Source organism: Nothoprocta perdicaria, unplaced genomic scaffold, assembly GCF_003342845.1.
Source record: "Nothoprocta perdicaria isolate Ctin4 unplaced genomic scaffold, notPer1 scaffold_23, whole genome shotgun sequence".
NCBI classification, from domain to species: Eukaryota; Metazoa; Chordata; class Aves; order Tinamiformes; family Tinamidae; genus Nothoprocta; species Nothoprocta perdicaria.
In genome coordinates this window covers 1,234,284-1,255,721 of record NW_020455455.1, presented here as the reverse complement: position 1 = coordinate 1,255,721, position 21,438 = coordinate 1,234,284, and the positions used below count along the sequence as shown (strand labels likewise).

Sequence of the window (21,438 nt, the reverse complement as noted above, 5' to 3'; positions counted from 1 at the left end):
GTGAAGATACACATCTGTCTTGAGGCTACCACCTAATCTCTGAGGCCATATGGGTAAATGGGCTATAATTATAATTTGGTCGAAATTGAGCCTTCTGCACTCATTGTATTGCTCTTGTTCTGTTTAAAGCAGACAAATTGAATGTATAATGTAGCAGGCTTGGAGACCGGGTTAGTTCTTGCAAAGTGCATATTTTTGGATTGAAATTTCTTTGTGTTAAATTTGGGTGGGTGTGATGGCAGTTTGGGAGGAATTCTGACACAATGTTGCCACAATATATAAGCACCCTGCATATTGTGAAGAAATCAGGTCTGGTTATATGCAAATTATTAACAGAGGTCATTTTTTGTCCCCCTCTTTTTCAGTTATTTTTATTTCAGTTGCTGCGAGGACTGTCTTACATCCACCAGCGTTACATTTTGCACAGGGACCTGAAACCACAGAATCTTCTGATCAGTGACACGGGGGAGTTAAAGCTGGCAGACTTTGGTAGGCAAGCAGTTAATTACAAGTCTCTTATAATGTTGTAGGAATGTCAGACAGATGGTTCCATTGATTTCTCTTCCCCTCACCCCATTCCTCAGACACACCTTCATTGTAGATGATTGTAAATTTTTCTCCAGTGCCAAGAAATTGATTATGGTCAACAAAATGCTTGTTAAGGTAGAGGAAGTGGAAAATAAATACGTACTCTGGCTCTCTCTAGGAGGATAGTACTGGAAGTATTTTGCTTTTCTTCACCACAAGGCCTCCAGAATTAGAATTCAGAACGTTTGAAAAACAAAAAAACAAAAAACAAAAAAACAAACAAACAAAAAAAAATCAGACCTGAGGGAATATAGCAAATATCAAGAGTCTGATAACGTCTGTAAATAGCCTTAGTGTGATAGGGCACAGAAGTAGGGTTAATTTTGATAAAATGTCCAATGACTGACAGAAATCAAAAGATCTGTACTTTCTGAAGATTAAAAGAAACTAAGATCATCTGGACTGCTTGCAGTCTCCATTTGTAGTCCTTTATGGGGATGCTTCACATGAAGTATGAATCAGGGAAAATTGGGAAAGGTTAGTCCTTTTTTTTAATGCTTTCTAGTGTCTCTCCAGGAGCAGTTCTATTTCTTCTGAAAGGCATTAGGAATGCAGATGTGAAGAATGGTAATGTTTTTCTGCAGTGATTTCACAAAATGTTGTAGGAATTTATTTCTTTCCTATAGGYCAACTTCTCAGACACTGACTCCAGCAGCACTCCCAAAGCAAGCTGAAAATGTGACCTATCAGCTTCTTTGAGATGTCTGCTGTTTTTATGACTGCTATCCACATTGGGCTTCACATTYATTTCACAAACAGTAATGAGGGAGCCTTATGTGCTAATTGGCAATTTAACTGTCAATGTAGGGGTGGTTTTTGTCTTTTAATTAGCATTATTGCAATTATCAGCTCAGTATGCATTTGCTAYGCTGGATAGAGGATCAGGACTTCAGGTGGACACAGTCCACAATGACTAGATTGGCATTTAGACTGTAAGATGATTAAAGAAATAGCATTAAAACCAAGAATTATCTGATTCTATATGACATTTTTTATTACTATCTTTCAAAGTTTGGAAGGAACCACAAATTTTTAATGAAATGCTCAAAAAATGTTCTCAAAATGCTTGTTATCTCATTAAAAATGATAKTTTTTTTATGAAATTTTATTTCTTAACCACATGAAACAGGAAATTCTGGTATTTATGTTTGCAGTGTGAAATTCCTTAGTCTTTGGTAAAGTTTCTGTGCTGTTTGAAATGGCTAGTTTTGTTTAAGTATTTAAAACGCTATATAGTTATCTGCCTATCCTCATTGCAAGTCCTTCAAGAGATTCTAGTGATCATGCTGTAACTGTGGTTGATGCTGGAAGCTCTGTAGATGATCTTACAAACACTCCTGGTACATACAGTGTTTCAGACAGTGTCATCCTTCCTTCTGCTGCAACTGTGCTGCCAGTGTACAGCTGCTCTTTTTTTTTTTTTTTTTTTTTTTTTTTTTTAAATGTAGTAAATCTATTAAAGAATTATTTTTTTAAAGTATTTAACTTCAAAATAATCAACTGTATTTTCCAATAAATATAGGTTAGGTTCCTGGATTAAACCTTGCTATATTTGCGGTTCTACCTAAGCGGACTGAGAGATTTTCTCTCTCAGAGATAGATGTCGGAGCAACCAGCCTCAGCTTTTAATGTCTTGCTATCATGTTTAGTTAAATCTCTGTAAAACAGAGATTTCTATATATGAATTTTTATATATATGTATATAAAAAAGGAAAATTAGAGCTTTTGAAAAACCTCTGTTTGTCAAATAGTAGCTGTAGTAGCCAGTTCCTTTCTTGTTCAAGTTTAACTAGTCTTCTTTACCTTAGTTTGAGAGAGGGAGTGCACAAACTTTCCAGCAACATTTTAGGAAAACAGAGAAAATCCTCTTTCCAGTCCTGTTAAGTGCCATGTTGGAGATGTTTTGACCAGTGACATTTCCATGGCACATGTACAGTTTAACACTCTGCATTGCCTGATGTTGCAGGGAGAGGAGGGAGAAGGGTGTGACATTGGCTCCCACTTCCTGTTTTCAGTCTGTAATAAGGAGAAATGTTTTAACCATTGTTTCAGATTCAATTCTTGCTTTATTGCTGTATTATGCTCAATGTCCCATTGATATCAGCAAAGGCAARGGTTTCATAGCTTTCTCTTGGCATATAAATAAAATCAACATTGTAGTATACTGTGGAGATGATTCTTCTTCTTGTAAGTTTGTCCTTCCCTAACAGACATCTGCATGATCTATATCTATCTAGATTATATATGTTCCTTTTTTTTTTTTTTAACTTGTATTTTCTTTCACGGCTGTAACCTTGTAAAACTGGAAACCAGATGGGTTAGATTTCTCCTCTGAGAACCAAGATGTTACCCTTTACCAAGGGTAAAGTCTGAAGGGTCATGCCATCTTTCACTGGAGGCATGAGAAAGGAGAATATGCATGTGCAGGCACGTGCATTTTTTAAATATTGTATTAGCCCATCTTTCACCTTCCCAGTATGAAAGACTCTTTTAAAGCAGAAAGTAGTATACAGTCCTTTTGCTCTTTATATTTTTTTCTTCCACAGATGACTAATTAATATGCTTGGAGAGGAAGATGATTTAAAATATATTTTTGATTTAATTACATTAGAAGTTGTATGGACATTGGAGAGTTAGGTGTTTTGCTTTTAGATACAGGCAAGGCCAAACAGAGCCTATCGAGAAATTGTTTCCTGTCAGATAGGGCTGGCTTTGCTTGCACAGTAAATAAAAAATCTTAGAGTAAAGGGCGTTTGGTCTCTAAGGGCAAGACCTTCAAATTTTGATTTCGTAAGTCCGCAAATTCAACAATGTGACTGAGGATTTTAATTTGATGTCAGACTTATTTAATCTCCTCAGTGTAAGATATCAAATACTTAAAGGCAGGCTGGAGTAGATGATAGGCCTTGTGTAAACAAGGTAAAAGAAAAGCTCTCCATGCCCGCTAGTGCATTGCATTGCAGCTGAAGTGCAGTCTTTGAATAACCTTAGGCTCGTGTTTTTCTCTAGTTGGATTCTCTAGACACAGCTATGATGTGGAGGGGCTGCGGTGGCCCGCGGACAGACAGATGGATGGACAGACAGACAGCAGTTTGCTTTGCTGCTCTTTGTGCCAGGCCTCCTATGAACACAGCATGATGGGGAGATTCAGCAGTCAAATCAAAAGGGAGAGAAGAACGTGGAAGCTTTATCAAATTAAAAATTGATGAGATATTAAAAAAAAAAAAGCAGCTTTCTTGAGAAGATATAGTAGAGAAGACTACTTCCTGCATAGTAATTGCTGTGAAAAATAGACCTTGAACTCCATTGCTGCTTTCTTTTTCTAAAGTAATTAAAATTCCACAGGAAATTAAGGTATATCAGGAATCCTCCTTAGGTAATCATTAAATGAGTACAGGAATTAATTTTGATCCTGTGGTGTGAATTTAGCTAACAGTCTTTGGGTTTGCTTTTTTCCCTCCTCGTATGCCTAAATGAATAGAGCCTTATTTCTGARACTAGTTACTGCACAGAGGCTGGGCTGGAGAGCTGTTTCTAAGGCTTTGGTTAGCAATTTGTCAATTTAACTTTTCTCCACACTGTTTTCAGAGCATTTGTTTGGCTTTAACCTGCAGCAGCTTTCTGGGTGTTTGATGTAAAAACAAAAACAAACACCTTGCAASCCTTTAAAGGTTCAGGAAAGCCATTGAGCAGGGCTAAAAGCACAGTGTGTATTTCTAAAGTAAACACTTTTTTCTAACTATAAACAGTGTCAAATGGTTGTATAGCAGTGGATAGAATTATGAACTCARGCAGATGACTAGGAATATAATTTTTTCAAGAGAATATGTGTTATCAAGTTTTAGTTATCTAAGTGAAATAGTAATATAAGCAAATACATGTTTTGTATTCACAGTTGTTTAAGGTCTTTGTTTTATTTGTGTATGAGCTACGTATTAGAATAACGTGTGATTTCAGTGATCCCTCATTTTCTAAGCATCACTGCAGGCTTCTAAGAAACAGGTCTATAGGCTAAGGGCTATAGAAGCATACCTAGATTAAGAACATCAGAGGAACAGACAAGCTTTGTCAGGCTTTTTAGCTTTGACCCTGCCTGAAGGTTGGTGCTTCTGAGTGACTGCAGGCAGAAGGGGCTGAGGGGCTGAAAGGGCTGGGGTGGCAGCAGCAGCTCTGGGAGGAGATTAAGCAGATCTGGGAGAAAAAAGAGTGGATGTGAAGGGGGCTGGGACAAAGCTTTGGGTAGCAAAGGAGGTGGACAAACAGCACAGCGTTAAGGTAGCAAAGGCAGGGTGCTGGAAGCTCATTGGGGAGAGAAGCAATTAATGGCTGTGGAAACTGCTTAAAAAGATCACAAATCCCTGAATGTGGTATTGGGACTGTTAGTTTTTATGTACTGCTTTAAAAATTTTAAGCTTAGTTTWATACTTTTGTTCAGTATTGGGCTTACACTGTATTTGCATTGACTTTCAAAGAAGCACAGATTCTGAACTCTGTAGATGTGCCTTTCCCTCATTACTTTCTCTTAGATCTAATGTGTTTTGGTGAAACTAATCTAATTGGAGTTTTACTCAACTAGCTATTTGTATGGAGTTACTCATGGTGCTTGTTATTATGCCTGTATCCTGAAATGCCAAATTAGAGGAGTGTGACTTGATGTGCTTTACTGTCTAGAGGAGCATCTGCACTGATCAGCTGATTCCTGTCAGACTAGTTATTTCATATTTTAGCTGTAATTTGTTACCCTGTAATTTGTTTAGCTGTATTTGTTACAAATATATGGGTAAGGAGCTGCTATTTTGCAGGAATATTTGTTACTTGGTAGTCCTGAGCTTGGTCGATTCWTCTACCAATTTAGTTGCAAATTGTAACTTCATTCCTGAATCATAGATGGAATCCTGGGGAAGGCAGCTCTGAAGGGCAAAGTAGTTTGAGTGCTGGCTCTCTGTAGGAACAACTGACTTCAAGCACRAGGTTGTTCTGATGTCCAGGAAAATGAGCAGACAAAGCAGCAGACTGGCTTGGCTGCACATGGAGCTCAGGACTAAATTTCCATGCGGAAAGGATGATAGAGTTGAGGACAAACTGCCAAGAAGGAATGTAGAAACTTTGATCATGCAGGAATGGGGTCAGGAAAGCCAAAGGTCAGCTCAAGTTGAACTTGAGCAAAGGATGGTTGTTCTTACATATCTTTTAGTTAGAAGTGATCTTTTGCTTTCCGGGTCCAAAAATTACCCTCATCATTGAAAGTTTTTATATAAAATAATTATAAAACTTTTCATGATAGGCATGTTGCCGTTCACTGTCAATGATTTGAGAACACCTCTGGGACTTGGATATATAAAAGAAAATTACAAACTTGAGTAGCATGCAAGGAAGTGATAACACTTCTGTGGCTATGAGAAAATGGCCAAATTATTTGTAGGGCTCTGTCCTGTTTTACTGCACTTTAATCAACCAACTGCTGAGAATCCYATTTCAGAGAGTTGCTTGTTGATGAAGCTGCTCTGCAGCCACCTTTCCTGCTGGTCTTCTCTGCTAGGCCTACAATACAGGTAAACTGTACAAGCTATGGGGATGAGAAATTTGGAGATGTCTTTGGCCTGTATTTTGGATTGATTTTTCTCCCTAGACCATTGTTCTAAGACATAGTATATGGCTATGACTGTCCAGGTACTTTGGACCCAGAAACATAACATTTTGGTGTTTGTCTCTGCAGTCAGAAGAGTTGCCCTTTACTTCTCATCTGCAGTAGAGAGATTTGGAGAGAAAAATAGCATGAAAATCCTTATAGAATAGAAATTCCTTTGCATTACTCTCCCAAGAATGACTTACCCTTAAGCTTTTCATTTCAGCTTTCTCTTTTGGGATTCTTGGAAGTGTAAAGGAGCTGCAGGAGATCTGCATGATGGTGCAAGTCCTGCCTTAAGCTTTCAGAGTTGTGTTAATATAAAACGCTGGGATATCATAAAAGAAAGTATCAAATATGTGTGATTGAACCTTGTGTGCTTTTAGATACATAGACTGATTAATAATGGATAACAGAAGCAGAGAGATTTGAGGCTTGTAATAAAGAGAATTATGCTCAATGGAGTTGCAATTTAAAACTGCTACTGAGTATTGAAGAGCGTATTTCCATGAATTTTCATACAGTTTTTACCGTGGGGAGCATGTTGGAAATACATCACGGGGGACTAAATGATCACTGTGTAGTTTAGTGTTAAAATGATCAAAGCTTTGCTGTTAACTTAAAAAAAAAAACYTTTTTTTWCTTAAAATAATAATTCCTTAGAAATTTCATTATAATTTACCATATGTGATCCATATAAAGGGTTGGATAGCACGATAGATTGATTGCATGGATAACGGTTATGTTTTTCTGTGTAAATGTGTAAATGGCCCACAGAGTATCGATTCTTGAAGATTCTGCTATCAGGAGTAGACGTGGTGCTGCAAAGCTGGTATGTTCTATCATCAGTGGTGCTTGCTTAAGTTCTTTGCAAAATTCCTCAAAGGGCAAGTCTCTGCTTAAGAAGGCTGGCTACCTATGTTCCTTCTTTAAGTGGGCTTGAGGAGCAGTAGGCTGCAGCAGTGTGAAGTTCAAGGTGAGCTCTGAGGGCTGCCCTGAAACCTGAATCCCTTGTAAGGCAGTTAACGCCCAGCGAGCTCCAGACTGCTGCAGGAGTGTAGAATTCATGAACTGTTTGAATTTTTGTTATTAAAGGCTGTTAATGCTGAATCATGTGCTCCCAAGTGTAGATCCAGAGGCTCCTCTAGCATTTGGCCCTGAATTGAGTAGAAAGTGAAAAAGGAGTTCGTTTCCCAAATTCCAGTGAAATGTTTCTGCTTCCCCGGGTKTAGCTCAGTGTGCTCTAATTCTAACCTTTCAAGTCTCAAGAATTCATTCTCATACCCTCGAGCCAGTCAGAAATAGGATTCTTTGAGGTCTTAATTTCTATCAAATATGAARAAACAAGGATGATTTCAATGCCAATGTTATCAGTAAAGTTAAAGAAGGAACTAGGAACCTGGAAAGTGAAAATTCAAATGCTGAATAATAAATTAACATACAGTTTGTTGGGTTTTTTAAATAAAATTCATTTATTCCTGTAATTAACTGTAAATAGAGCATTTTTTGTTGAGATCAAAGCTGAGAATGATGCTCACTGTGACATCTGGGTTAGAGGCCTGGAGCAGCAGAACAGCTTGTGTGCATGTGTCCTGATGTAACCTTGAATACACGACCAAGTACGTGAAAAATACCCCTGCGGACTCCATTGTTTCCTGGAGCCACATTAAGGCAAAGCTCAGGAGCTAAGCTAGTAGCTGGATCTGGGACCTTCAAATCCTGTGCCTTGGAGGAAGGGGCAAAGTTGCAGGCTGTGAAAGTTGTGAGTCCTATGGACTCRGAGAGCCTTGACAGGTTGCTGTATTAGTTACTTGCTTTCCCAGGGTGACAGCCTTTCTTTTCTTCCATCTGCTCTTCTTTCTTTCAAATGGTTTGACTGCTGTCAAGGAGAACCCACAGCCACCTCCTTCCACTCCCCTTCATGAAGCGAAGGCTTCACACGCTGTTCTTCTCTCATCTTCCTGACCTTCTCTCACTTTCCCAGAAGAGATTTGTGGTGAAGAGGGAGAGGAGGTGTGTAGGTGGCAGGAAAATGTCAAGTGACAGCAATGCAAAGGGGGAGATTTTGTTCCTGGCGTTTGGGCTGATGAAGCCTTTTTTGTGTTGTTTTAGATGTGGAGATGTAAAAGTGTTTGTGGTCTAGTGCCATTGCAGATGCTTCTTCTCATGTCTATTTGGGATGTCATTCCCATCATGGACCTCAACCTAATGTGTTTCGTAGAGCTAATGGTTTTATTGATATTAAATATATCTAAATGAAAAGCTGGAATTGGGAGAGTTGATGCAGGAAGAATATGTTATGGACAGAAATAGGGTTGTAGCCTATGGGAAATGAAAGAGAGATTTGCCAAGAGTCCTACTACACTGAGACAACTTTTTGTAAAAGCTGTGAGGTTCTTCTGTTTTGTTYAGCTAAAATTTTAACTTCTTTGTTCTAATAGGAAATAAAAATTTCTATTGTATTCTAGTAGGACCATACACTCAATTTTTGTCCATGTTAGTCTTCACTAATTGCTTTTCAACAGATGAAATTAAAGTTCTTGAAAAATGTTATTCTTTTCAGCTCTTAGTCAAATAGTCAAAACTGAGAGTTTACCTGACTCTGTGAGATTATTAGATGGTCGGGAAAATCAAACTTTCTATTGAACAAGCATGTAGAAAGGTTCCTTTGCCAATGAGGAGGAGGAGATTGGCATGACTCACTAAATAGGTCCCCTGCTAAAAGTATACTTAGGATATAATCCAGCCTCCTGTTGTTATGAGGCAGTTATATTGAGCCTTTAAACGGGAGGAAAGCATCTTAATTATCCATTAAGGGCAATACAGGAAATCGGTTATGACACTCTTAAAAGAATTGTGGTGAAAAATCTGTTTGTTTAGGGKTTTTTTTGCACTTAGAAAGACTCTGGAAGTTGGAAGTTAGATGTCACCTGCAGTGCTGCTAGCTCAGTGCTTGTGGTGATCTTGTATGATCTCCACATTCATGATTTTTCCTTTGACTTGCATTCCCACCTAAGTGCAAATCAGGCTGTTTTGGGAGGACTGCACAAAAATATGAAGTGTGATTCCCCATTTGTATTTGACAGACAAATCTCGCAAAATGAAATTGTAAATTATTTAAAATCTGGCAAGTAGTGACAGTGATTTTTTTTTTTTTTTTTACTGAAGAAAAAGCCAAATTCAATCACATGATAACAGTCATTTTATGTGAACAGCATTTCCTCTTCCTACACATCTTGCTGTCTCTGTAGTCTTAGAATAAAGTCTTTCACCTRTTGTGGCCGCAAAACCCTGCATTTAAAATCCTGCATTTTCTTCAAAACTCTCTGTTGCGCTGAGACTTCCTGGGGAGTTTCTGATAGAGCAGAGGTTGAGGGGCAGGTCAGTGAGGAAATGAAGTAGTCACTGCAGTGGTCAGTGGTGGCATTTTACAAGGAGTGAAGGAAGAGAATCCACAATGTGACTTTGTGGACTAAGAGGTCTTCCATGCAGCTTCACCTTTCTTTTATTTTCTTTTGAGAAATTAACTGAGAAACAGTTAGTTTTCTGCTTTGCCAATTCTCCTTCTGTTTTCTGAAACTTWGTACCGAGCATATGTTGGGATGTGTTGAGCGAGTGCAGCCCCATTACTGTCAGTATGGATGGTGTCTCCTGTGTCTGACACCTTCGTGCTGTCATTTGCCTCCAGCCTGAGAAATGGCAAACTGCTTTTATCGACGTAGCTGTTTTGCTATGCRTGCTATGGACATGGTAAAGCTTTCSCCTATAAGTGTCCGTGGCAAAGCTTTCAAACATAAATGTCCTGGTTGATCTTACAGTACTCTCCCTCTCCTTCTTTGTCCTGTTGGTTTAATTAGGATTTTGTTAAGAGCCATTTATTAGAGATCATATTGTGCTAGGTARTGAGAAAATTATGCCAAAGTTTAAAATCATTTTAATTTCATTGATGTGTTAAGTTATGCAGATTTAATTACACAGAAAATAATCGGCTATGTGGAAAGTTAAAGGCTATCTGTAAAAAGATGTGCATTAAAGAAGAAAGAATTTGTCATCAGTCAGAACAAAAATATTGATATGCAAAGAAAAAAGATTAATACGTAAAGAGACTGGCAGGCTATTAAGACTATTCTTTCTGTTTCACATGTATTATGTAATTTAGATAGTGTTTTAAAGCATTGCTAGCTCTGTAATTTATAACATATTTATTCTGTCTCAATTTAAAATCTTACCTTAATGCAGTATATTTACTTTTTACCTAGATAATTTTTTAAAACTTATGTATATTTATTATGATCACTGTTTTTTTTATAGCGATACAATCTTGGATGTGCTAATGTTTTTATACATTCACGAGTCCTACTGATATAAATGGAAATAATGCTCGCAGGTCTGCTTGCATTCAGATGAGAATTTCCCCAGCAGCAATTGGCCTTCACAATACCCAGAAGACATCAGGCAGTGCGTGTTTTAGTAACACTTAACACTTACCCAGTGATTTACATTTTCAAAGAGCTGTGCAAATATTAACTTCTCATTGCTACTGTAATGCAGTAAGCAAAGCATAAAACTGAGAGATCAAATACAATTTTGAAAAACAAAATTATCCTTAATGAAAGTGGKAGAATCAGCTGCTTTTACTGGTGTCTGATGCAACATAGAAACATTTACCCAACCCCTTTGCATGGAGGAGTAAATATTATTACAAGACTTTTGCATAATATAGTAGGAAAAATATCTTGTTAGATCTTCAGCTTGTAAAAGATGGCTAAATTATCCTCCTAGAGTGCAGCAGCTTTAGCTTCTCCCACCTTTGGCTTTTGTGGATTCCAGTGTAACTGTTACTATAGTAGTTTATTTTACATGGATGCTGGACATACGTGAGGAGGAGCCTTTGGGAGATATTCTCTTATATCCCCAGCCCCATCCGTGAAGAGAACTTGCTAAGCTCCCACTAAGGCTGGGTTCTTTGTTTCAGCTTGCTAAGGTGACTTTTTTTGAAGTCGCTCAAATTTAAGATTTTTCAGCTTTAGTCACTGTTGTGGCTTTGTTTTCATAAACATTTCACTGCAGTGATCTTACGTTAGATATTAGCTGTAGTGGATTGATCTGGTTGTAAAAGCAGATACGAGCTTTGGGGCATTAGAAAGAAAATCTTTTTATTATGTTGTTTCTGTCATCAGTGATGCTGTTAAGTTCTGGGTTCTTCAAGCAAGATGGGAATTCAGTGTGACTTTGAACTGTTTGTAGATCTCAGGGGAAAAAAAATATAAAAACATTGGCTCACTGAAGTGCACAGAATAAACATAAATATTTAATGTTAGCTTTCTGACCTTTGCTGATTCTTTGCCCATTGTCTCTCAGTGCTCAAGGTTACTGCCAACTTTGCTTCATAGGTTGCATGAGTTGTCAGATGTGCTCACCTGTGTGCTCGCAGTGTGTTCATACATGCCAACCTGAAGTAGGAAATGGCTTAAATAAAAAGGAGATTGTCCCAATGGTGCTAATGATTTGGCCCTCTCTTCATCTATGTTCAGAATATTATTGGGATCCTTTCTATTAACTGTTGGCTGSAGGAGTATGTCAGTAACCATTAGGTCAAATGAAAGAACAGAGAGAAGAATGCTGACAGTTGTGACGTAGGGATAAGCARTTCACCTGACTTCAGGAGGGTAACGTCTATATGTAGTGAATTACTTTTGGTTCTGGATGTCCAGCTCTGCCATCCTGACACTGGCATCTCAATATCGTTTCATAGAAAGGGGCCACATGAGGAGYATTTGCATTTAAACTGCATATTTCCAGAATTAGACTGTAGAAGAGACAGTTTTAATGCTCTTCTATTGTCTTTAAATTTTGTTTTTTTTCTAGGAAAATTTGGTTTCATTTCTTTTCAGAACTGTGCTAAACTGATTAGGTGGCTCTGCAGAGGTACAGGTGCCTGCGAATAATATGAAGTCAAATAATCATTTATACTCAAGCATATTGGAATGTGTTTCACTTAAAACTTTTCTTCTAAGATTTGTGATCCAGCTAATTTAGGATGACATATACATTAAATGAGTTTTGAAGAATGATTCAGTTGAACAGGTGGATGTGATGCCTCAAAGATTCCTGTCATAATAAGCTGATTTTTAATGTTACTTTTAAAAAGCCATCAAGCATTTGCCAAAAAGCTTTGAAATAACAGAGAAATATTGTGAATTTTGTTTCATGGTGTTGCGTTTTTACAGTATTTAGATGATTTTTCAGAGTTAAGTCAGTGTAATCAGATCTGGTTTTAAGTGCTATTCGCTTTATCCAAAATGGGAATATAACTACTAGGGCAGCAGCCTATGCAAAACGTACTGGAGTTCTTTGGTTGAGCACCCAAGACACTTTCTTACCTACTGAATAAATATGTAAGCTGCATAGTACAAGGTACTGTAGCAGTACCCAAACTAGCTGAGTGTTTGTTGTCTGTAGATGGTCTGGAATTGGGACTGGAAGCAGCCTAGATAAAACTTCCTGTAGCTGGATAGCTGTTGTCACAGTCACGGCGCGTCAGAAGACGAGGCCGTATGAGGGAATGGTTGAGGCTGTGTCCTGCCACAGGGACACGTGTGCTTGGCTGGGCGGTTGGCAGTTCCCCAATGACATCCCGTATCATTTAGACCTTAGGCTGTAAGAATTTCTGGTTTCTGTAGTTAAATAGYGCTAGTTCCTCAAAATCACAAATTTCACTTCTGCGTGGTAATAACAAGGGATGTTACCAATATTGCTCGATTTGTAAATAAAAGAGTTAATGGATATACTGTTTGGAAGTGCTCATTTAGAAGATGTTAATGTTGTTCAACTATGTGCTTTTTCATGTAGGCTGCTCTTGTAAAATTAATTAGTTAGTCCAGTTCCTGGGACCTTTTCTTTTTGTAATTTAAATCACAGGCATTTGGTTAAACTTTTAGGATGATTCCAAGTATTTTCATCAGAAGATTTTCATCAAATTTCTGCGTATTCTAAAATACGCAGAAATACTACTTTTATGATTCKSMGAATCATAAAAGTAGTGGCATCACACGACTATAAGAATCTCCATATGATAGATCCTAATAGTTGTTAGATTATCTTTAGCTTTGATCAACATTGGAACTGTGACTCCAATTATGCACTCAGTGTGGCATTACCTGTTCACTGTCAGTGCTGTATGGTCATTTAAGATGCAAAACAACCTGACTGTAAACAGCTGGGATTGGATTTTTACCTATAAAACTCTCAGTTAAATTATTTTCCCTTTTAGCTTTTCTGTTTATTTTGAGTTGGGTGATTGTGAATAACTGTGATACCAAATATGCTTGTTTAAAAGTTCTTCAGCTGTCAGATTTAATGGAAAGTTATAGCAGAAGGACCTAAATGCTACTGCATACCCCTATCTTGTATATAATGGTCTTGAATCTGGTGGGCTTTCAGTCCCCTTGAACAAAGGGGAAAGTAGCTTGTTTAAAAGGAGATTTTCTACAAAGGAAAAGTCTTGTGCTGCACAGAGCAAGCATATCCCTTTCTTGCCAGTTTGTCTTGTTTAGGCTGTTGCAAACAACATGCCAAGTTCCTACTGTCCTTTTGTCAAGTAAAAGAAGCTAACAAATGACAAAAGTTGATTCATTTTTACCTGTACCTGAAGCAATACAAAAAACAGCTCTTGCAGTCCTGCTTTTCATTGTACAGATAAAGATACTAGCATATTTACCTTGTATTGTTACCTTCATACACAATAGCTCACAGTAAGTGTGAGTTACTAATTTTTGTGATCAGGGCTTGATGGGCTCTACCAGATGCTTCACCAAATTATACATCTGTAGTGCGCCCAGTTTATCCTGGGGAATCTTCCCCTCGTGATCTGGTTTACTTTAGATTTTCTTTCCTGAATTCCTTTGATCTGTTAAGGTTTCCCCCTATGAGCACCATTTGCAAAAATGAGAACATTATACTGCAAAACTCTAGAAAAGTGGCCTCTAGAAAAGAAGACTTTTCTAGTCTTCCACAAGATCTTTGCTCCTATGTCCTAAAGTTCCACTAATTATTTTTTGTTGTTGTATCACATTCTAACCTAATTTATTGTGCAGTACTGTACTTCTTCACTCATAGCTGCTTCTATCTTTTGTTAGGGAGTATTGAAATATTCCCAAATGCTTTTCCCCTCATTTTCAGTGAAGAATTATTTTCTGCCTGTTTGTCATTTTCTAGAATTCCCTCCCTGTTCTTTGCATCTTCCCAATTTAAAACCATCTGTTCAGTCCCTGTTAACTCTTTGCTTCAGCCTTCTTCGCAGAATGAGTAATTCTGACATTTGCACTTAGTCCTATTAGCAAAAGGATGTGTTCGTGCTGGGATGTTGTTAGCAGAGGTCTTCATTTTCATGCAGAATTTTTGCATGACAACAAAATGAGCATCATTAAGTAACAATCCAGAAACTGGAAAACAGGATTTAAATCACTCAACTATTAAAATATTGTGGGCACGTACACCATATTCATAATGAATCCAAGCTTAAGGCAGATGTTATCTTTGATGTGGAATTGCTTGCTAACCTTGAGCGTTGTGAATTTACATGTTTGTGTGTGCTTATAGTCTTGATGCAGATTCTTTCTTTCTGCCCATGCTGTTATTTTTCTGCTTTTAGGAGACTAGGAGAGGTAGTCTAAACATATTCACACTGACACAGAAGGTCATGGAAATAGATATGTTCTCACTGCATGGAAAAGAGAGCATTTGCTTCTTTTGCATATACTTTTGTGTTTCCATACCAGTTTTTGATTGCAACAGAATTTATAGTGTGTTTCTTTCTGTTAATGGAAAGTGAGTTAATTTGGTGGTTGTAATATATATTGAGTTAATTTGGTGGTTGTAATATGTGTTCAACATCAATAGTTTTTTTGAAAATGTGTCAGAAAGTTTTTATAAGGATTTTCAAGTAAAGAAACAAGCAACTTTATAACTAAGATGACTTTCAGTCGAAGTAATCAAAAGGATCTTCAGTATGCAACCAATGGCTGAACTGTTTCTCTTATCTCTTCTTTACATTGCTTATGATCTTTTGTTTGGCTCAGGAGAAAGACAAAGGAGATGATGCTGGAGCTGTTGGAAAAAAAAGAAAAATAGTTTTCATGAGGTCTAGGTTTTACTTCCTTTTAGCAGCAAAAAGTATTTCTGCATCTCCCTTTTCTATAATTTATATTTGTCAAATTGGCATTATTTCACGTACTGAAATAATCATCATCCACATTATGTGCTTGTCTAAAGGCATACCTGAGAAAAGGTTTGTAGGGAGAAATAATCTTTTATTGGATGAGGCAACATGGTTGGAAAGCTGATACGGACAGACTTTCAGGCACATGTACCTTTTTGCTGTACTTACTACTATCCCTCTTCGGAAGATTCACTCGAACTCTCCATTTTCAAAGACCAGTCACTGTTCAAGTGCATTGCAAGAATGTTAACCGTGAATACAGATTAGGCTGTCCCTAACTGTAGGTAACCTGTGTAAACGAAGCATAATCCACCATAATCCAATGGCTATATTATAACTTGGCCATCAGATATTGTACGTAATTTATTTTACTGGAAGGAGCTTTAACTCAAGATGCCCTGATAAATAAAGCTACAACTAAAGACATTCATGTTCAGCTGAGCAGAAAAGGGACTTAAAAGCTGAAGTACACTTTTGATGGCCAAGATTTGACTTCTGGGTTAGAGAACTGACTGCTTTATTGAAATAGTGTGAGTATTTTTTTTTCCATTTTACTTCTCTACTGTTTTGATGTCATCTAGGTATTCACTGAATAAATATAACTTTGTTAGAAAATAAGTAGCTGAGTGAATTGGTTAGCTGAAGTTGACAGTTCATGATCTACAATAGAATACATTAATAATATTTTAATATAGTTACTGAATGATAGTTACTGCTTTGTGAGGCCTTTACCTCAAGCCCTAGGTAGCTGTTAAAATGAATAAACAGGAAGCTAAAAAGAAGGCATGGAAGCAATCTGAAAGGAAAAACAGCAGCAAAAAAAAGACAAAACTTCATCTGCTTGTTTGCAGAATGCTCTGCTATAGCCCCTTTTTGTTATATGTAAATCAAAGCAATAAAAACAACACATTTAAGGTATAACAGAAAGTAAAACAGTGAACGTTGTTTGTGGCATTGGCAAGCCCTCCTCTTTGCAACTGTGAGTGTTTTCTTCATTTGCACAGTCTTGTTCCCCATGAACAAAGGCTTCCTGATTGTCATATGAGCTTGACTAGAAAGCTGTGCCGCAGCTGAAGAGACATCAAATATTAATATCTGTGCTCATATAGCCAAAACTGTGCTCGCTGAATAGATCTGGAGCCTGGGTGAAGCTACGTTTTCTTAAAAAACCAAATACAATTTAAAAATACAGTAATAAATCAGTGTCAATAACTGATGTAAGGCAAAATCAGATAAAGCCAATGAATCTGAGRTAAAAGATAAAGCCAGACAAAGCAGAGAATATTATATTACTGAGAAAGGTAATAGCTTCTTACAGTTTATTTAATACAGGGCATGAGGCAGCAGGAGTTTTTGTGGGTTAAATATATATATGTGTAGCTAGATACCAAGATATAGATCAGTAGGCCTCTGCTTTTAATTAAAAGGCAATGCAGGATATCCCCATTATTTAATAAATGAGTTTTAAAAACCTGGTGCTTTGTGTCACAGCACACGTGGGTTCTCTTGYGTAGATAGATCTTAGCAGGATATCTTCAGAACAGGCCCTTGTTTCAGTTAGGAGAAACACTGGCCATGGAGGTACCTGCTTGCAGGGCACTGTAYGATATCTGTGCTTGCCCTGATCACACTGAAATCCCACAGTGGTTCTGACTCAACCTGACTTAGTAACTGTGCCTTATGCTTCGCTTCCTTCTTTARAAATAAGGCGGTAGCAGCAGGACGTCTGTTGACTTTTTATCCATCTTTTGGAAGGCCTCAGAGCGTAAAGAGTTCACTGACATGTCGGGAAGTCATCGCGGCGCCTCCGCGGGCAGCAAGGGAATAAGCAGCAACCTGCAGACACTGCGGCCTCACCTGGGGATCTCTCCGTTTACCTCCTGGCTTTTGCTCGCACTGGCCGTCAAGGGGGGAAGTTTTGATGATGGCCCATAAGGTCTGTCTGTCTGAAGAGAGACGGTCTCTCTTCCTGCAGTGTAACCATGGAGACAGACAAGGAACCTGTAAAGAAAGTGATTGAACATGCTGTGCTAATTAACCCGACCCTCCAGTTGAAGGATATGGTTAAATAAATTTTGCATGAGTAAGCATATTTGGATGTGCAAAAAGGGTATGAAACACGTAGCCTTTTTTCTTTTTTCTTTTTTTTTTTTTTTTTTGACAGTCGTATATCTGAAAAAGAATGGTAACTGTCATCTGTTTGCATCTGGAACATCAAAACAAGAAACACTGTATCTTGCTGGTGTTTCATATAGATATTTTGGAAGCATTGGGTTTAAATTGTAAATATGTCTGGAAGATGATATTTTTTTCACGCCTTTAGTGTGATGAGAGATGCTTGCATTAATTCTGAACGTTCAAATGAAAACATTCATAATTGCAAATGCCTTATTTATGCACCAAGAGTGCTATTCAGAAAACACAAACTTTGTTCCTTTTCTGAGAGAAGACAAAGAAGCTCCTCTGGGGCATTAGCCTCATTTAGGTACTTTGAGTTCTGCACTGGAGGAACAACTGTCTGAAACAGAGGGACTTTCTTCCTGTGCCAAATTTTAGCCTTTGTGGGTATGTCCCTTAGTTGCTCAGTTCTGCTTTCCATTTTGTCCATTTAGTCTCCAAACTAGTGTATGTGCACAGATAGGAAACCAGTTGTTCCCAATTTAAACCACACGGCCTGTAACCATAAACCTCCCAAGCCTGGTGCAGCGATGCTGTTTTGATGCCAATGAAGGGCTTCTGCTTGCTTTTAAATATTCAGGTTCTGCTTATCTCTTTCTCCACTCCAGCCRTGATCCTCTGAGATCTGAGAAACTAAGCACAGCTGCTGACCTCAGAGGCTTCCRTGGTGGTTTGAGAGCAAGGAGTACCTCAAATAAACAGACTTAACTTGTCAAATACACAAGGGTTAGCAGGAAAGTGTCATCTTTTGGAAACCYGATTTATCTTCAGGTTCCTTGGGAGAAATTAGAGCTGAAGGAGGCCTAGCAGCATGGGAACTGAGGAAGCAGGATGGGCCAGCAGTCCCAAGTTGATGGGAGGTTTGATTCTCCCAAGGGAAAGGTTGCACAACAGGAGGAAAGGAGTTTGGGGCTGTCTGGCACTGGGAAAGATCTTTACTAATCAGCGTGGTGATAGAGACCGTCTGGAGGCTAGGAATACCATATCATTTGCAGTTTGTTTTCTGGTTTGGTAAATTGAGTCCTTGATCCTTTTTGCATGGGAGATTTCTTGGGTGGATCAAACACTTGATGTCATGGAGACTTGAGTTCCTTCCTCAMAGCAGTAAAAGGATTTGAGAAGACTGGATGGAGACTCGAAGGGAGGACTGGGTAGGCAAAGAGAATTCACCATCCTGGCTTCTCAAATCTTTTAACCATTTTTATTAAGCTTAAGAGTAGTAGTCCCATATCCACAAATACAAAATTTCTATTTCAGTTTAGTCCTGTGGATATGTATGGGTATAGGAAGAAGAGCTGCTGCTAGCAATGTGTGTGATGCAACCTCTCTTCTGGGCCTTCCTAGAGCTGTGATGCGTTTACAATCCAGAGATCTTGGTGTGAGCTTGATTTAGCTGGTGACCAGGTGTACAAATAGAGGAGTTGGAAGTCTGAAAACTGAACACATCTGAAATGTTTGGTTTTATAATGCATTTTGTCATACAAGTCAAATTATTCCTCTACGCTGTTCTAATTGCTATAATCAACAAATACTGCAATCTACTGACAAGATTTGCTATCATGATTATGAAGATGTATTCAGTGAGATTAGCTGTTCTTAAATAGCTTCTCCAGTTGTATTGAGTATGAAGGTGCAGAGGACTCTAGACTTTCATTTTAGGTGAATTCCCATACTGCATATTCCTTCCTGGGTGCAGGACCTAGCATTTTGACTTCTGCATGATCTTATTTTAGTATTTTTATAGCTTTGTGAAAAGTAAATCAGTGATCTTTTTTAGGAGGGCAAGAAAACGCAGTACTGTGTACTTCTGATTCCCATTACTTGTGCTTGCCCAGTGTTCCCAGTCAGGGGGCTGTGAAAGTCTGGGAATGAATAAGCGGAGAGTTTCGAGGCAATAACTAGGAGCAAATTAGGTGGAAAAGGTATTGTAGGCAGGTGAGGGAAGCAAACACCATAGCCAGACATTTTTTTTTTCCAGTCCCTGGATGAGAGAGGCTTCCATAGGAGAACCATTAAGAAAGTATGCTCTTTAGTGCTGCTTTTAGCATATAATAGGCTCTCCTAAAATCTTGCCAATTTTACATGAGATAGGTTATGGTTATGTTAGTGTATGTAACAAATTCTGTAAGGATTTGCATTCCAGTTGGACTGAATTATCTCAAATGACTGGCAAGCTTAAAAAGACAGTTATTGTGAACATTGTATCTTCAGGAGSCCACCCATATGGAGAGATTTCACTGAAATAATTTCTGCTGTTGAGATTGTTATATTGCCCGTGATAGCGGGCAATACATGTATATATATAATAAACCATTTTCTGGTGTATTCTTGCAACATTAATATTTATTTGAATACAAATGTATATATGCCTCTCCTATTTTGAAAAAAAAAAACTTGAATAAACAGACTGAGATTTGTAGTATAATCTGTGGAAGGTTTCCATAGGCTCCCCTGGAGAATCCCATCTGTGACACTGTTTGTATTGGACTTCATTTTCCATTTCCTTTTTTGACATAACACTGAAATGAAAGACAGCGGTGCCTAAGGATGAATAGTTATGGAAATGGAAACCTTTGTTTATTTGTCTTTCATTTAGGTATACCACAGTAAACCCTTGCATCTCTCTTGGGCCTGTGGCTATCATTATACAGGGCACACTTGATTATTCCCTCATAATAATCGCAGCTCTGTTCAGCCAGACACTAAATGATAGATGCTACCATGTGTTCCAGTGCTAGAAGAAACAAAACCTTGAAATATACCATCATTTTATGTGATATAGGTTCATATATCTTTTTAGATTCATAACTGTACATCAAACCTTTTCTTTGTTCTCTTTTTATTAACTGGATTGTATTCACCACACAGGTCTGGCAAGAGCTAAATCAGTTCCCAGCCACACTTATTCCAATGAAGTGGTTACCCTATGGTACAGGCCTCCGGATGTCCTTTTGGGGTCAACAGAATATTCCACCTGTCTTGACATGTGGTAAGCATAGCATCCCTCTATAAGACTCTGTGCTTTAGCTTTAAGTTTGCTTTGACGTGGAAAACAGRTATGTAACAATTATTGGTATGGGTGAGATGATGTATAAGGAGTGATCTGTGTAATTCACTTAATATTTCTTTAAAGGAAACCCCTCGTGCCACCCACAATTTGCTGCTGGTATCTAGTGTTGATGCACCACTAGCAGAGCCAGTAATGCTTTACAAGGGGTCACCTGTTGCTTCTTGCTTTCTGTGATCTTAATCTGATAGGTTATATTGCAGAAGATAGACTTTATTCCTTAGAATAAAGAAGGGTGGAAAAAGAAGTTTTTCTTTATCAAGTTCTGTATTGTGGAAGAAATTAATTTGCTTTCAATATGTATTTAATTAACTGTATAAATCTATACAACTCATTTCATTTGGGAAAATATACATACTGAACAAATTTCAGAGGAGTATAATGATTTGTTAGTAGCTTGATGGAAATATGTGCTTAAAATATATATTTCTGTATTTAGAGTTAAGATTATGTTAAAATTGAGATGACTATAAAGAGGAATTTAGGTTTKCAGAAAGGCTACAAGTGTGGGAGGGTAATATTTCCATGGGTAATCTTGAAGTGCTTGGTAGTACTGAAACTGATGACCTAGAAAGAATACCTTTGTTTCCAGAAGAAAGTAAGCACGACTGAGCTGTGTTTGCTCCTAGAGCCCTGAGATCAGAGAAAGTGAGATGAAAATTTATTTTTTTGGAAGTACCATCTACTTTTTTTTTTCCCTGTAGTGCTATAAGTCTTGATTTCTGGAGGCCAGGGTTAGAAGCTGCAGGATAGTTTCCT

At 38.0% G+C, this 21,438-nt stretch overlaps 1 protein-coding gene across 5 annotated transcripts in view; it reads left to right on the top strand.

The window, feature by feature from the left end:
• Nucleotides 1–21,438, top strand: part of CDK14 (cyclin dependent kinase 14) — a 283,282-nt gene that overhangs the window by 138,710 nt on the left and 123,134 nt on the right. For all 5 annotated transcript variants that reach the window (XM_026039394.1, XM_026039392.1, XM_026039390.1 and 2 more), the window contains exons 7-8: nt 366–489; nt 20,481–20,601. In XM_026039394.1, coding sequence (XP_025895179.1) covers nt 366–489; nt 20,481–20,601 — 245 coding nt within the window. The remainder of the gene's footprint in view (nt 1–365; nt 490–20,480; nt 20,602–21,438) is intronic.